At 37.8% G+C, this 17,739-nt stretch overlaps 2 protein-coding genes and 1 pseudogene across 2 annotated transcripts; all 3 read right to left on the reverse strand.

Moving 5' to 3' along the window:
* Positions 1-450: 450 nt before the first annotated feature.
* LOC137645130 (larval cuticle protein 65Ag1-like) lies at positions 451-1,398 on the reverse strand (annotated as a pseudogene).
* A 3,827-nt stretch (positions 1,399-5,225) lies between these two features.
* On the reverse strand, positions 5,226-6,238 carry LOC137639615 (larval cuticle protein 65Ag1-like). The gene is made up of 3 exons (XM_068371877.1): positions 6,125-6,238; positions 5,663-5,928; positions 5,226-5,512 (listed from the first exon to the last, which is right to left on the reverse strand). The coding sequence occupies exons 1-3, from the start codon at positions 6,236-6,238 to the stop codon at positions 5,296-5,298; spliced, it is 597 nt and encodes a 198-aa protein (XP_068227978.1). The 3' UTR covers positions 5,226-5,295.
* A 6,428-nt stretch (positions 6,239-12,666) lies between these two features.
* On the reverse strand, positions 12,667-16,438 carry LOC137639622 (endocuticle structural glycoprotein SgAbd-2-like). Its single transcript, XM_068371882.1, has 3 exons — positions 16,277-16,438; positions 13,148-13,413; positions 12,667-13,013 (listed from the first exon to the last, which is right to left on the reverse strand). The coding sequence occupies exons 1-3, from the start codon at positions 16,436-16,438 to the stop codon at positions 12,797-12,799; spliced, it is 645 nt and encodes a 214-aa protein (XP_068227983.1). The 3' UTR covers positions 12,667-12,796.
* Positions 16,439-17,739: the final 1,301 nt, after the last annotated feature.

The following is a 17,739-nucleotide window of genomic DNA, read 5'->3' on the forward strand; positions in this document are numbered from 1 at the left end:
TGCCTGCTATATATGTATTAGAGCACATGGAAGCCTTATTTTTCTGATTTTTTATATCAAAGTTTCCAAAATTATATAATTTCCATACTCTTCACAAATATTTGGCAAAGTAACATAGTGAACCTGACTAGACTAAAGTTCTTTTATGAACTATTTCTTCTAAAGATAATGACTATTTGAATTTTATATTTCGTTCCACACATAACCCCAGTGTTTGTTTTGTCAAACATAATTTCAAACATAATGTATGCAAAAATTATTTTCAACAAACTAGAAAATAAAACTTATTGCTGGACTGTATAGCTTCATATAAAAATAGAATACGAGAAGTTGTTGAAGATCACAAACTAATAAATAAATCACAATTTTTTATTTACATAATTTACAAAGAGAAAACCAGATGCTGGCTCCTCAGAATAAATATAAAAACTAAATAGGTTTCGTTAATTCGAGTTTAAGTCGATCGTTGGTAATCACTGAGTGATGAAGCTGTTCAAGGGGCTTGGTAGCTGTTGGATGGGGCACTGCGTGGGGCAGAGCGGGCAGCTTCCTCATCCTCGCGTCTTGCCTTTTCGATCTGGTCGAGGACGAACTGGGGAATGGGGTGGGGGAATTCGGGTGCGACTGGCAGGAAGGAAGACTGGGGCTGGAAGCCATTTTCGTCAGCGACGAAGGTCATCTCGAACTGTTGGCCGTCGGGGAGGGTGAAGCTGTGGAGGAGGAAAAGGAAAAAGAAATGAGAAATTGGCCAAAAGGAGACAAGAGAATGTGTTTCATTGAGTCGAGTGAAGGAAATGGATGGAGCAATGAAGACAGACAGACAGACAGACGGAGAGACTTACGAGATCTTTCCGCTTTGAGCGACGGCTCCTTCAGCGCTTCCGCTGTCGATGGCAGAACCGAATTCCTCGCGTTGGATGCCGTCTTCGGTCTCAATGGCGAAGTTGTAGCTGGATGCATCGTCAGACATTTGTCTGTCATCGCGGAGGATAGCTGGCACTTCGGCGGAGCTGACGAAGGATCTCTGAGCGGGGGCACCGTAGGAAGGAGCGGGTTTGTCGGGCCTTGGGGCGGCCAAGGACACGACGGCCAAGCAAGCGAAGATGATCTGGAAGAGAGATGATAATTGTTCAAGTTTGCAATGTAGTTAAAAGATAAAATACTCAAATACTTTTCATTGAAAACCATATGATTTAATGAAGTTGAATCTGAAATGCGTCCATGATTGGTATAACAAAGATGTTTCATCTTGAGCAATGTTTTCTTGAAAGGACTTGGGTGATGTAGTTTCTTACCAGCTTCATATCTGTGGTGGACTGAGTGAGACTAGTGGTTTGCGATGGTCTCGCCGTCTTTATACACTGCCAGGTGAGCCCTTGGAAACGAGGTCACGGTCATTCAACGTTGGCAATAAACTCCTCCCATCGTAAGTCTGTTTTTTTCCTCTCTCTTTTAGAATGCCTGGGTAACTTCTTTAAAAAGCTTTATTCGTAACTTTCCTTTTTTATATTTATAACACAGGTACGTGAATATTTTTAAAACCAGTTTTATTCGAAGGAATATCTTCTATTGGGGTTTTGAATCTTTTTAGAATACTTTTATTAATCCATTCCAAGATCTGGTGAAGGGCAAATCTTTCCTCATATTTTGAGGGAAGTTATCAGCTTAATTATGTCACTTGGTGCCAAAGGGCCTCATCCTCTAACAAAGTATTTATCAGGTTATAATTTTCTTTATTTCATTATTTGTTGTGTATGTTTTAGAATAAATAAGCTGTTGGGAGATCTAAGGACTAACATTCCAATTTGATTACGAAGTTTTAGAGGAACAGGTTAACTAGATATGTATCCTCTCTCTCTCTCTCTCTCTCTCTCTCTCTCTCTCTCTCTCTCTCTCTCTCTCTAAAGTAACTAAACCAATTTCAATGGGTTAATATTGAAGTTAATTGGTATCGAAATTATAATTTTCATTATTTGGTCGTCTATCATTTAAGAATTATTATTATTATTATTATTATTATTATTATTACTGTTGTTTTTAATAATTTGTTGGTGTTGTAATATTGAAAGAGATTTCCCATTCAGTATCGTCAACATTTTTATTTTTTCTCATCCAACTTTTCCATATTTTTTTCTTCGTCTGTGACAGGTTAGATATGATGATGTTCCCAAAATCACAAAGGAGAAAATATATTATTTGAAAGTTTCATTTAATTTGGGCTTTCTGATAAGGTACAACGTTGAATCTTATACTGATAAAGTTGTTTTTTCAATTAAAGTTGGATATATGCCACCCCTGAGTGGTACATTTACTGTTCCATAAAAAGAAACGAAGGGCTTAAGTTGTTTTTTTAGAAGTTTTGACAGAAGAAACTTAAATTGTAACTTGAAACAGAAGTCTCCTTCATTAGACTAATTTTCACCTCGTGGTGCTTCTATGAACCTGTGGATTTTATTATCTATGTTGTGGCCATTCCTGTTGTGTAAAGTCTCTCTCTCTCTCTCTCTCTCTCTCTCTCTCTCTCTCTCTCTCTCTCTCTCTCTCTCTCTCTCTCACGTTTATTTAGCAACAGGGTTTAACTTCACCCTCTATTTTTATTTCTATTTAAACTTTTTCTGTCCAATTATGGATGAAACCGTTGTGCATTAAAGCTACACACTGCTTTCTGCTTTATTCATTTACATAGAATTATCGCCAGATGAGTATCAAAGCTCTACACATTTAGCACGATTCACCTCTTATCTTCCCTGCACTCTTACAGGTTTAGGTAATCCAAAATTGGAGGAAATATTTATATTTGGAAATTTCTTTTGAAGAAGGTTGCGAAAGAAAATTTAAGCCTGAAGCGTTTAATTATGTAGCTGGTTATGATCAAGCATTTTCGTATCTTGAGGTCAAACAATGTGGCGATCGTGACAAGGTTGGCACCGTTGGACGTGCCAGCTTAGAGGAAATGTTGTAGTGCCGGTGACGGTCAATTGGTGGAATGGGGCATGTGGTAGGTTGTGCCAAATATGCTGTAATGGATTATCTTGCTTTTAGTCCTAATGAAGGGATAAGAGCCAGCAGTCCAAAAATCGCACACATGTAAAACTTGTTGAACCTTTATCCTATGGGGTCGACGTTTCTGATGGAGGCACACAGCGCCCACCATGAGTGTTTTACAAGTGAGCTTTAACCGAGTAAAAATTTCAATTTTACTTTCCACTGTCAAAATGTACACCACTCGATGCGACTTGGAGAGGAGCACAATGGTGCAAAACCCATTTCCATATATTGGTTAGTATAGGAGTAATGGGCAAAAAACTAAGTATTCAAATTTGGCTTGGCCTTAAAGGTCACTGATTGATCCAGAACCTTAAAAGTGTGTATCAATACTTCATTTCGTGATATCCAATATGCTCATTTTTATCCCGAGCCTCTAGCTTAATTAGGGGCCAAACGCGAGGGAGTTTATGGTTAACACCCCTGAAACATAGGAAGAACCACAAATCGGCAACGTTGCAATTGCAAAGAATGACATACTCTTTGTATCAATGTTGGTAGACCAGAATAGCACATGATGTAAACTGATCATCATGTGTTTAGGGCAGTGAAGACATGCTATACCAGGAAAATAATCATGAGAAACAAACATACTCCTGATATACCAGGCTCTCCCTTCATCGCAGTGAAACCCATCTGATGCATGTATGGTTTTCTTCTCCATAGACACAGATATCCTATTGTTAGTCTTAGCAAACAATGACTTCATGCTGAAAAATACATCCATTTCCATGGCCTCTGGGGTTATGACAACAATGGAAAATCCTCCTATATAGGCAAAGCAACATGGTTGCAAGTCTACATAAACGCAGCTAGGGATATAATTCACTCTCTGTAGATTCTTGAACGGAGGTAGAAGTGGAAACTATTTTGCCACTGCAGCTAGCTTCACCTGTGCAGCCTACTTCTCCAGAGACATCTACATCAAGACCCTCTCTGAACTGCGATGGCATCTCTTCTTCTGACATATGGCAGAAAGTGACAAGCTACTTTTAGAGCTCTGACACATGTCCTATAAATCCATATCCAAGCCTAAGTATGGGAACAGACCAGCATTGCTCTGCAGTATGCTCAGTTAGATCCCCTGCAGAATATGGCTACCACAAGGAGTATGATGGCCAGTTGGAAAACACGCCCTTCTAGCTCTAAAGGCCACCATTTAGATGGTTAGCTGCTTATGCAAAACTTACTGTTCTTCTGCAAAATGTTCTTGCAGAGCAAAGAACTTATCCTGCACAAATTTTTGCCAGTACGGCAGTGTGAGAAAGATGACGACATACAGAAATATAACACTGATATGTAAACTCCTTGGTTTCCTAAAGGATTAAGGCTATTTTTGTCTTTTGGAGCATTTTGGTTCTTAATGGACACTAACTTTATGAGATGTTCGTGTGATCACTTGTAAAACATTTGATAAAATAGTGGGGGGGGGGGGGCGGCGTTTGAATGACACCACTGTTTTTCTAAACTGGGATAACATGCTATGCCAAGCCTCGACTTGGTCCCAGTTACCTCGGATACCGCAGTAGCCAGCAATGAGAGAGGTATACGGGCCCATACACTTTGTACTCCAAGGTTGATGGACGAGCTTCAGTGACCACTAAGTTTGTGGTTGAATCTAGCTTATTTATGTTGATACCATCGTATTCCTTGTCCCTGAAATTGGTGAATTCGATGTTAATGTAATATGTGTAGGGTGTTTAGGTGAACCATTGATAAGAACCTTTTTTTAAGGCAGTCATTTTGTAAATCCAAAATGACGCCTATATAAGTATCAGAGCAAATGGAAACATTTTTCTGGTTGCTGATATCATAAAGTTTCCAAAAAAGAATATATAGTTTTGATACTTTTTAACAAATATTTGGCAAAATAACAGTGAACACGACTAGAATGAAGTTTATTTATAAAATTTTCTCCTAAAGATAATGACTATTTAAATTTTCTTTTCCTTTCATGAGATAATACCTCTGTTTATTTCGTCAAACAATTTCAGAAAAAAAAATGCAAAAATTATTTTCATTAAACCCGAAAATAAGTGGTGGTTGTCGTTAGATTGTATAGCTTGAGATGGAAAACAAATTCTAGAAGTTGATGAAGATCACAAACTAATAAATAATTCATCATTTTTATTTACATAATTTACAAAGAGAAAACCAGATGCTGGTTGTTCAGAATAAATATCAGGATTAAATAGGTTTTGGTAATTCGAGTTAAGTCGATCGTTGGTAATCACTGAGCGATGAAGCTGTTCAAGGGGCTTGGTAGCTGTTGGATGGGGCACTGCGTGGGGCAGAGCGGGCAGCTTCCTCATCCTCGCGTCTTGCCTTTTCGATCTGGTCGAGGACGAACTGGGGAATGGGGTGGGGGAATTCGGGTGCGACTGGCAGGAAGGAAGACTGGGGCTGGAAGCCATTTTCGTCAGCGACGAAGGTCATCTCGAACTGTTGGCCGTCGGGGAGGGTGAAGCTGTGGAGGAGGAAAAGGAAAAAGAAATGAGAAAGTGGCCAAAAGGAGACAAGAGAAGGTTTCTCATTGTGTTGTTTTCTCTTATTGAGTTGAGTGAAGGAAATGGATGGAGCAATGAAGACAGACAGACAGACAGACGGAGAGACTTACGAGATCTTTCCGCTTTGAGCGACGGCTCCTTCAGCGCTTCCGCTGTCGATGGCAGAACCGAATTCCTCGCGTTGGATGCCGTCCTCGGTCTCAATGGCGAAGTTGTAGCTGGATGCATCGTCAGACATTTGTCTGTCATCACGGAGGATAGCTGGCACTTCGGCGGAGCTGACGAAGGATCTCTGAGCGGGGGCGCCGTAGGAAGGAGCGGGTTTGTCGGGTCTTGGGGCGGCCAAGGACACGACGGCCAAGCAAGCGAAGATGATCTGGAAGAAAGATGATAATTGTTCAAGTTTGCAATGTCGTTAAAGGAGAATGTAGACGATAAGATAAACCAATACTTTTCATTGAAAATCATATATAATGAAGTTCGATCTGAAAGGGGTCAAAGATTGATATGAGAAAATTTTTCCGTCTGAAGCCATGTTTTCTTGAAAGGACTTTGATGGTCTGTTTCCTTACCAGCTTCATATCTGTGGTGGACTGAGTGAGACTAGTGGCTTGCGTTGTTGTTGTTGTTGCGTTGGTCTTAACTGCTTTATATACCTCCAGGTGAGCCCTTGGAAACGAGGTCATGGTCATTCAAGGTTGGCAATAAACTCCTCCCATCTTAACTCTGTTTTTTTTTTTTTGTCTCTTAGGATGCCTCGGTGACTTTTTTTTTTTTTTAAATTTCATTCATGAGCTGCTTGGTAGACTTTGTAATACATCGAAAGAATTATGTTTAATATCAGTGTTAAATTAAAGTATTTTATGAGGTGCTAATTAGTTTATTCTTGGGTCATGTGAGGACCAAATGTTTTCGCATATTTTGATTGAAGGTATCAAGTTAATTACGTCACCTTGTGTGAAAATGTTATTTCTTTTAATTAAGTATTCATTAGGGTATTATTTTCTTTTTTGCATTATTGTTTACGCGTATTTTATTGTATATAAACTGTTGGGACAACTAGCGATTGCAATTTTCCTTTTTGGATAAGAAGTTTCAGAGGACCAGGTTATCTCTCTCTCTCTCTCTCTCTCTCTCTCTCTCTCTCTCTCTCTCTCTCTCTCTCTCTCTCTCTTTCTCATACCTGTATTTAGCCTCTTCTTTCCTACCATTATTTCTACATAAAGGGTCAGTTGCCTGATATGGCCTCTCCAATGCCATCTATTAAAGGCATCCTCTTTCACCAAACCTCTTCCTTCCATATCATCCTCCGCGTTATCTCGCCTTCTAGTTCTCTGCTTATATTTAGCAATAGGGTTTAATTTTTCCTCGTAATTCTAATTCAATTGATACCCTTTCCACTCAATAGTGGATGAAACTGTTGTGCATGAAACCTACACTCCAATTGCTGCTTCATGCATCAACTCGGGTGTGTCATCATCGGTGTATCGAAGATATTCATATTGTTCACTATTCTCCTTGTATCTATGCTAAACTCCTTCAGTTTATTAAAATAAAGACTACTTTTCCATTAGGTCTACTTCATTCTTGCAGTTATTTGGCACTCCCGAGATGTCTTTTTGCCACTTCCTCCCAACAATTTTGAATTATGAATCGTCCCTCTTTCTTTCCACATGATCAAGCCATATCAAATCCTACTTGTTCTATTATCCTAATTTGCTAACACTTTTACTTCTTTTCATCTGACTGACAATTCATCTCATGGGCGAATTTCTTTTAATTTTTTACATATTTTCAATTCACCCCCATGATGAAGTTATCCCATAAGTGATCATGCCATCCGTGCACCTCAAATGGTGCACTGTAGGCATTACATGAAAGCACTTTGCAGGTTATGATGAAATCATCCTGGTATTAGACACGTACAGGGATGATCCTCTGAAGAGTGCTACTAGGGATAGCAGAAAACAAGGAAGAACAACAATCCAGTATTTGTTCAGAAATGAATCGATTATGAAGCATATCGCAATAAGCTTGTTCCTTTCATATAACTAGACAAAGGCTGACCTGACTATCTGTCTTGCTGTAAAGCCGCTAAGAGTAGAACAGTACATTACACAAACTGATCATCACGTCTCCTGAGCAATGAAGACTTACTTTACTGGGACAATAATCATGAAGAAGCAAAGACGCTGTTCATCTACTAGGCTCTCTTGGCATCACAGGGAAATCCATTGGATTCATAGATGGTTTTCTTCTCCCTAGACACAGATGTCCTATTGTTAGTCAAAGCAAATTATGATCTTGTGCTGAAGAACACATCCATTTCCATGGCTTCAGTGGTTATTGGGATAGAGTCAATATGGAGAGCCATAGGGACAGAAAGAGCAAAGAGTTTGTCTGCCTTTTATGAGTTATGTGGCGCTAACAACACTGAACAATTCTCTTGAATAGGTAAAGCAACATGGCTGCAAGTCTACATGAAGACAGATAAGAGATGTAATTCGTTCTCTGTAGATGCTTCTTACAGAGGCAGAGGTGACTGAAACTATGATGGCCACTCTGGCAAGCTTCATCTGTGCAGCCTAGGCTACTTCCCCACAGACTACTATATTAGGACTGTCTCTGAACTGCGACGGCATATCTTCTGCAAGCAGAAAGTGATTAGCTACCCATGGAGTTCTGACACAACATTTCCTAAAAATCCATATCAAAGCATAAGTGTACGGACAGACCATGATTGCTCTGCAGAATCCTCTGTTGGATCCCCTGCAGAATATGGCTCCCACAAGGAGTAAAATGGCCAGCCGAAAACCCAGCCATGGCAGATGCCCTTCCAGCTCCAAAAACCATCATTGCGATTGTTAACTGCCAATACAAAACAGACTGTTCTTCTCCAAGATGTTTTGGCAAAAAAAAACCCTGCTGAAATTTTTTCCAATACGACAGAGTGTATGAAAAAGATGAAGGCATACAGAAGCATGTAACTGTTATGTGCAGACTCCTTGGTTTCCAAAAAGATTAAACTCATTTTACGTCATGTGGAGGATTTTGGGTCTTAATGGATACTAACTTTATGAAACGTTTATGTCTGATCACTTGTAAAACATTCGATAAAAAAGAGGATGTGAATGGCACATCAGTGTGTCTGAACCGGTGTAAAGGATTCAAGTTACCCCCCGTTTCAAATTACCCCCCCCCCCGGTAACTTGAAACCGGTTTCAGATTACCGGGGGGGGGGGGGGTAGTTTGAAACCGGTTTCAAGTTACCCCCTCTGTTTTCAAGTTACCCCCTCATCAGAATGATAAATAATTCGTGTGACATCGCAAATATGTATCATACATTTATTGCTGGCTTCGCAGCAGTAGGAAAAGTAGTTTAATTTTGTATTTAAGACCAAAAATATTGTATTAGTGAATTATATGACACGTTAAAAGTCACAGACTGTAATTTAAGGTGTTGTGATAAAGGCGAGGTAAAATTTTATTTTATTTCAGTGTTCGTGTGATTGTCGATATTTTCGTATTTAAGACCTAACGTGTCATATAATTAACTAATACACGATATTTGAAGTTACAGACTGTCATTTAAGGTTTAGTGATAATGGTGAGATAAAACTTCATTTTCTATCAGTGTGCGCGTGATTGTCGAGATTTTTCTTTCTCAAATTTTTTTTTTTTTTTTTTTTTTTTTTTTTTTTTATCTCCAGTAGATTCCATTCATGTGTTTTAGGTGCATGAGCTTCGGGCGGCAATATGCCTGGAGAAATTGACACAAAAAACATTCAGAATAAATGGTGTTGATTATTTTATTATTTATACAAATGCATATATATATATATATATATATATATATATATATATATATATATATATATATATATATACTCACATCTTTTGAACAAGGGCAGCCAACCCGCAGCTTAAGGTGTCAATCACCAAAACTCATTTGTGGCGGTGCCGATTCTCCTACATCCCGATGCTTTCGCTTCACTAAGACAAGGGAAGGAAAATGACAAATTAGGAGATATGACATACACGTTGCCACTGGGTCAGTTCACTGAGACCTTTGGTCAAATCCTATTAAATGCATGAAGATTAGCTTCCTCATTCACTGTCTTGCACAATAGGCTTCCGTAAAAACCATGGTAAGTTCTCAGCGTCGTGTTTTACGCCCAGAAGAAAGAAAAATGGTATACAATGTCTATCAGTTTTTTTAAATTGGAAAATGATAATGAGATTGTTAAATTTGGAATTGACCAAACAATCAAACGTGTCAGAGATGCACCCAACATATCAAAAACGACTTTGTTTCAGATTTGCAAGGAAAATTGGGTCAAAGGTATTTAGCATACTGATAATACTATAAAGGAAAACATGAAAATGGTCTGAATTAACTAATTCGTTGAATCTTTTGTGGTAGTACTAACTTCATCTGACGAAGTCATCATAACCTCGTTTGCTAACACAACCTTTGTTGTAGAAAATTTTTTTCGATTAATTAAATAAATTCTAAAACAATAAAATCACCTATGTAAATATACCATATTAAACATAGTTAATTAAATCCTTTGTAAAGAAACCTGTCTTTTAATAATCAATCAGAATTGAGAACTGAATTCATTTGATATCAAAATTAAGATTATTTCTGTTAGTATGGCAATCGTTTTATAACAATTTTGCTTTTTGTTATATTTAAGAGTTTCAACTTATCACCACGTGGTTGCAAACAAAAAGAGCGAAGGAAACAATTTGGAGAGAGTATCAAATTAAAGGATTATATTCTTAGACCGTTCAAATCCTGGTGAATGACTTATTAGCTGACCCTTTTCTCCTTTTCTTGGCTCGCCCATAGATTAAAGCGGTCAAGCCAGGTGTGCTTTCAAAATGACCCAAGAGAATTGGCAATGCCGCTATTGGGCTCCGAGTTTGCTCATAAAATGGTTTGACTATGCCCATAGATGCAATATAACAATAGAACTCCTTATGTCCATATATCTTTTTGTTTATTCATATATTCTGTCAGTGATAATGCATAGTAACTTCGTAGTATTTGGATGCTATGCACGTGAAAAATAAAAGCTCAAATATTAATTACCAACATTCATGTTGTCGTGCAGACAGAATTAACGTTGTGTAAGCTACTGTTAGCTCGATTCAATTTAAACCAGAAGACTTTAAAGATGGTATGAAGTCTCGATTTCTAGGTATTGCTGTTTTGTCATTTGATGAAATGAGTAATAAGAAAGAATGGAGCTATGACAAAGGGGCAGAAGTCTTATATTAACCGCATGGAAATGTAGAGGTGACTATGCTGCGAAGTCTTTTTTTTCATGATACATTTCAGGTAAAATTCTAGAACATTTTATCACTCAGTTTTTCAATAATTTTCCATTTCGAGATCAACAACAGATAAAAAAAAATCCATACACGAATCCATCACTTACTACTCTGGAAGATGGTTTAAATACTATTTGATTTAGCCCATGATAACACACAGCTGCCTGCCTTTAGGCTAAAATCAGTAACAACAGTTGTGAGATTAACACAAGTTGTGTTCAATGTCATCCATAGATGGCTATAAAGTGTAACGACTTTACCGTAGTCCAGGTGTTTTCGGATACAAACAACCAATGTAAGTACAGTAGCAGCAAACAGCAAGTACTGTATCTTGTTTTATTAAAACTGTTATAATTGCTTACAACCTTGCTTTATTAAAAGTGTCAATTATTTACAGATATCACGAATGATATAGTATTTACAACATACATACAAATATATATATTTATATATATATATATATATATATATATATATATATATATATATATATATATACACACACGCACACAAATACAATATATATATATATATATATATATATATATATATATATATATATATATATATACTTATGATCAGTATGTTGATTATACCTTATATAATATTTGCTTGCAGTATAATTACGTAATATTTCAAATAATGGAAAAAATAACCGACAAAATCCAATTCCACCTCGTCTCCCTGTCTCGGAAAAATATGCGCCCATGACTGGTAACGGAATTTCCGACATGTATTAGCTAAGATATAAACATAAAACGGATAAAGGCTGGATATTAATAAACGATACCAATAGGTGGTACAATACATGCATATACATATAACCTAATGATTGTGTTGACCCTGATCAAAAGCAATTTAATAATATTCATAAATGATGAGATCCTGCCAAAAACGAGGGGGGTAATTTGAAACCAGGGGGGTAGCTTAAAACCGGTTTCAAATTACCCCGGGGGTAGCTTGAAACCGGTTTCAAGTTACCCCCTGGTAGTCTGAATCCGGTTTCAAACTACCGGGGGGTAAGATTTGTAGGGGGTAATTTGAAACCGGTACACCTGGCTAACATGTCTTTTCTACGGGCCAACCAAGGGAAAGGCCCGTGCCAACAACAAGTGTTGGCTTTAATACCCCAAGAAGAAGAAGGCTAACATGTTACACCACAGCCTGACAGTGTCCCAGCTGCCCTGGTTACTGCAGTAGCCAGCAGTGAGAGAGGTATATGGCCCTGCACCCTTCTGCCCTAAGGTTGATGGTCGAGCTAAGTTTGTGGTTGAATTTAGCTTATGTTAATACCATTGTATTCCTTGTTGCTGAATATGGTGGCTTAGATGCCAAGTAATATTTCTAGGTTCTTTAGGTGAAATATTGATAAGAACCTTTTTTAAGGCAGCCATTTTGCAAAATCGAAGAAGGCTGCTTTATAAGTATCAGAGTAAATGGAGGCATTATTTGTGTGATTGTTTATATTATAAAGTTTCCAAAAATATATAATTTTGATACTCTTCACAAATATTTGGAAAAATAACATTATGAACCTGATTAGAATGAAGTTCTTTTATAAACTCTTTCTCGTATAGAAAATGATTATTTACATTTTCTTTTTCGTCCCACAGATAACCCCACTGTTTTTTTTGTCAAACATAGTTTCAAACTTAATGTATGGAAAAATTATTTTCATCAAACTAGAAAATAAAACTTGTTATTGGTGGACTGTATAGCTTCATATAAAAATAAAGTAGAAGTTTTTGAAGGTGACAAACTAATAAATAAATCATCATTTTTATTTACATAATTTACAAAGAGCAAACCAGATGCTGGTTGCTCAGAATAAATATCAAGATTAAATAGGTTTCGGTAATTCGAGTTTAAGTCGATCGTTGGTAATCACTGAGTGATGAAGCTGTTCAAGGGGCTTGGTAGCTGTTGGATGGGGCACTGCGTGGGGCAGAGCGGGCAGCTTCCTCATCCTCGCGTCTTGCCTTTTCGATCTGGTCGAGGACGAACTGGGGAATGGGGTGGGGGAATTCGGGTGCGACTGGCAGGAAGGAAGACTGGGGCTGGAAGCCATTTTCGTCAGCGACGAAGGTCATCTCGAACTGTTGGCCGTCGGGGAGGGTGAAGCTGTGGAGGAGGAAAAGGAAAAAGAAATGAGAAAGTGGCCAAAAGGAGACAAGAGAATGTGTCTCATTGTGTAGTTTTCTCTTATTGAGTTGAATGAAGGAAATGGATGGAGCAATGAAGACAGAGAGACTTACGAGATCTTTCCGCTTTGAGCGACGGCTCCTTCAGCGCTTCCGCTGTCGATGGCAGAACCGAATTCCTCGCGTTGGATTCCGTCTTCGGTCTCAATGGCGAAGTTGTAGCTGGATGCATCGTCAGACATTTGTCTGTCATCGCGGAGGATAGCTGGCACTTCGGCGGAGCTGACGAAGGATCTCTGAGCGGGGGCGCCGTAGGAAGGAGCGGGTTTGTCGGGCCTTGGGGCGGCCAAGGACACGACGGCCAAGCAAGCGAAGATGATCTGAAAGCGAGATGATAATTGTTAAATTTGCAATGTAGTCAAAGGAGTATGTAGACCATAAAATACGCAAATTCTCTTCATTGAAAGTCTTAAGATATAATCAAGTTGAATCTGGAATGGGTCCAAGATTGGTATAACAAAGATATTTTATCTTGAGCAATGTTTTCTTGAAAGGACTTGGGTGATGTAGTTTCTTACCAGCTTCATATCTGTGGTGGACTGAGTGAGACTAGTGGTTTGCGATGTTGTTGTTGTTGTTGGGGTATTAAAGCCAACACTTGTTGTTGGCACGGGCCTTTCCCTTGGTTGGCCCGTAGGTGGTTTGCGATGGTCTCACCTGCTTTATATACCGCTAGGTGAGCCCTTGGAAACTAGGTCATGGTCATTCAAGGTTGGCAATAAACTCCTCCCGTCATGAGTCCGTTTTTTCTCTCTCTCTTTTAGGATGCCTGGGTAACTTTAAAAAGCTTTATCTGTAACCTTCTTTTTAATATGTATAACACAGGTACGTGAATGTTTTTAAAACCAGTGTTATTCGAAGGAATTTATTCTACTGGTTTTTTGAATGTTTTTAGAATACTTTTATTAATCCATTCCAAGATCTGGTGTGGGCCAAATCTTTTCTCATAATTCGAGGGAAAGTATTAACCTAATTATGTCACTTTGTGCCAAAAGGCCTTATCCTATAACAAAGTATTTATTAGGATATTGTTTTCTTTATTCCATTATTGAATTAATGTTTTTTTTTAATAAGGTGTTGGGAGATCTAGGGATCAATATTCCAATTTGAATAAGAAGTTTAGAGGAACAGGTTTACTAGATTTATATCCATCTCTCTCTCTCTCTCTCTCTCTCTCTCTCTCTCTCTCTCTCTCTCTCTCTCTCAATTTTCATTATTTGTCGTCTATCATTTAAGAATTACTATTATTATTATTATTATTATTTTTATTATTATTATTATTATTACTGTTGTCTTTGATAATTTGTTGGTGTTGTAATATTCAAAGAGATTTCCCCTTCACCATCGTCAACATTTTTATTTTTTTTCATTCAATTTTCCCATATTTTTTTCTTCGTCTGTGACAGATTAGATATGATGATGTTCCCAAAATCACAAAGGAGAAAATATATTATTTGAAAGTTTCGTTTAATTTGATCATTCTGATAAGGTACAACGTTGATTCTTATACTGATAAAGTTGTTGTGATTTCAATTAAAGTGGGCTATATACCACCCCCGACTAGTACATTTAGTTTCCCACGAAAGGAAACGAAGGGCTCAAGTTGTTTTTTTGAGGAGTTTTGATAACAGAAACTTAATTTGTATCTTGAAACAAGTTTATTTTAATAGACTAATTTTCACCTCCTGGTGCTTTTATGACCCTGTGGATTTTATTATCTTAATGTTTTGGGCATACTTGTTATGTAAAGTCTCTCTCTCTCTCTCTCTCTCTCTCTCTCTCTCTCTCTCTCTCTCTCTCTCTCTCTCTCGTTTATTTAGCAACAGGGTTTAACTTCACCCTTTAATTTTACTTCTATTTAAACTTTTTCTGTGCAATTATGGATGAAACCATTCTTCATTAAACCTACCCACTGCTTGCTGCTTTATTCATTTACATGGAATTCTCGCCAGAAGAGTATCAAAACTCTACACATTTAGCACTGTTCACCTCTTATCATCCCTGCACTCTTACAGGTTTTGGTAAAACATAATTGGAGGAAATATTTAGATTGGGAAATTTCTTTTTGAGAAGGTTGCGAAAGAAAATTTGAGTTGGAAATGTTTCATTATGTTGCTGGTTGTGATCAGGCATTTTTGTGTCGTGAGGCCTAACGATGGGAGCGATCGTGACATGGTTGGCATCGTATCGAAGCTATTCATATTTTCCGCTATTTTCCTCTTATCTGTGCTACACTCCTCCAGTTTCTTGAAATAAAACTATTTTTCCATTAAGTCTACTTTTTCACGCAATTATTTGGCACTCCCGTAATCTCTTTTTCCCACTTCTTCCCAACAATTTTGAATTATGAACCTTTTACCCTTCTATCGTCCCTCTTTCTTTCCACAATACCAAGCCATGTCAAATCCTACCGTTTTTATTATCTAACTTTGCTAACCCTCTTACCACTTTTCATCTGACTAAAAATGCATTTCTTTTCATATTTTACATGATAATCTCAATTTACCTATATGATAACGTTACCCTGTAGGTGTTTATGCCATCAGTGCGACTCAAATGGTGCCCAGTAGGCATGACTTGAAAGCCCTTTGGAGGTTATGATGAAATCATTCTTTTATTTGACACATATAGGGGTGAACCTCTGATGAGTGCTACTAGGGATAACAGAAAACAAGTAAGACCAATAATCCAGTATTGGTTCAGAGGTGACTCATTTATAAAGCATATCCCGATGAGGTTGTTCTTTTCATATAACGAGACAAAGGCTGACCTGACTAACCATCTTGCTGTAAAGACGCTAAGAGTAGAACAGTACATTACACAAACTGATCATAACGTCCTCTTAGCAATGAAGACTTACTATACCAGGACAATAATCATGAAGAAGCAAAGACGATGTTTATATACTTGGCTCTCTCGGCATTGCAGCGAAAACTATTGGATGCATTGATGGTTTTCTTCTCCCGAGTCACAGATTTCCCATTGTTAGTCAAAGCAAGTTATGATCTCCTGCTGAACTACACATAACATTTTCATGTCCTCAAGGGTTATTGGGATAGAGCCAATATGGAGAGCTATAGGGATAGAAAGAGCAAAGGCTTTGTCAGCTTATGTTAGTTATCTGGTGTTAACAATACTGAACAGTTCTCTTGAATAGGTAAAGCAACATGGCTGCAAGTCTACATGAAGACAGATAAGAGATGCAATTCGTTCTCTGTAGATGGTTTCTACAGAGGCAGAAGTAACTGAAATTATGATGGCCATTCTAGCTAGCTTCATCTGTGCAGCTAAGGCTAATTCCTCACAGACTACTATACCAGGACCCTCTGTGAACTGCGATAGCATATCTTCTGCAAGTAGAAAGTGATTAGCTACCAATGGAGCTCTAACATAACATTTCCTAAAAATCCATATCCAAGCCTAAGTGCGGGGACAAGACCATCATTGCTCTGGATACGTCAGTTGGATCTCCTGCAGAATATGGCTACCACAAAGAGTAAAATGGCCAGCTGAAAAACCATCCATGGCAGATGCCCTTCCAGTTCCAAAAACCATCATTGCGATTGCTAACTGCCAATACAAAACAGACTGTTCTTCTGCAAGATGATCTAGCAAAAAACTTATCTTGCACAAATTGTTGCCAATACGGCAGAGAGTGTGAAAAAGATGAAGACATACAGAAGTATGAAACTGATGTGTGAAGATACTTTGGTTTCCTGAAAGATCAAACGCAGTTTTGTCATGTTGAGAATTTTGGTTCTTGATGGACACTAACTTCATGAAACGTTCATTTCTGATCACTTGTAAATATTTTGATAAAAAGATGAATGTGATTGGTATCAGTGTTTCTAATCCGGGATAACATGCTATGCCACGGCCCAATAGGGTCCCAGCTACCGTGGTTATGCAACAGCCAGCCGTGAGAGAGGTATATGGCCCTGCACACTTTCTGCTCCAAGGTTAATGGACCAGCTAAGTTTGTTGTTGAATTTAGCTTATTTATGTTGATACCATTGTATTCCTTGTTCATGAAGATGATCGCTTAGCTGCCAAAGTAATATTTCTAGGGTTTTACGGTGAAATATTGATGAGAACCTTTTATTCTAAGGCAGCCATTTTGCAAAATCGAGGATGGCTGCTTTATAAGTATCAGAGCAAATGGAAGCATTATTTTTCTGATTGTTTATATTATAGTTTCCAAAAATATATAATTTTGATACTCTTCACAAATATCTAGCAAAATAACATCGTGATTCTGACTAAAATGAAGTTCTTTTTTAAACCATTTCTCCTAAAGATAATGATTATTTAAATTTTTTTTTCTCGTTCCAAATATAATCCCACTATTTGTTTCGTCAAAGAGAATTTCAAACAAATAATATATGCAATAATTATTTTTATCGAACTAGAAGATAAAACTTGTTATTGTTGGATTGTATAGCCTCATATAAAAATAAAATACTAGAAGTTGTTGAAGGTCACAAACTAATGAATAAATCATCATTTTTATTTACATAATTTACAATGAGCAAACCAGATGCTGGATGTTCAGAATAAATATCAAGGTTAAATAGGTTTCGGTAATTCGAGTTTAAATCGATCGTTGTTAATCACTGAGCGATGAAGCTGTTCAAGGGGCTTGGTAG

Source organism: Palaemon carinicauda, chromosome 1 (genome assembly GCF_036898095.1).
Source record: "Palaemon carinicauda isolate YSFRI2023 chromosome 1, ASM3689809v2, whole genome shotgun sequence".
Taxonomy (NCBI): Eukaryota; Metazoa; Arthropoda; class Malacostraca; order Decapoda; family Palaemonidae; genus Palaemon; species Palaemon carinicauda.

Excerpts from the sequence above, each read along its gene's own strand:
- LOC137639615 (XM_068371877.1), bottom strand. The coding sequence starts at position 6,238 with ATGACCTCGTTTCCAAGGGCTCACCTGGAGGTATATAAAGCAGTTAAG. Across the intron at positions 5,929-6,124 it reads CCACCACAGATATGAAGCTG|ATCATCTTCGCTTGCTTGGC; the intron begins GTAAGGAAACAG and ends TCTTTCTTCCAG. Across the intron at positions 5,513-5,662 it reads GCTCAAAGCGGAAAGATCTC|CTTCACCCTCCCCGACGGCC; the intron begins GTAAGTCTCTCC and ends CCTCCTCCACAG.
- LOC137639622 (XM_068371882.1), bottom strand. The coding sequence starts at position 16,438 with ATGCTATCGCAGTTCACAGAGGGTCCTGGTATAGTAGTCTGTGAGGAA. Across the intron at positions 13,414-16,276 it reads CATCTCTTATCTGTCTTCAT|ATCATCTTCGCTTGCTTGGC; the intron begins GTAGACTTGCAG and ends TCTCGCTTTCAG. Across the intron at positions 13,014-13,147 it reads GCTCAAAGCGGAAAGATCTC|CTTCACCCTCCCCGACGGCC; the intron begins GTAAGTCTCTCT and ends CCTCCTCCACAG.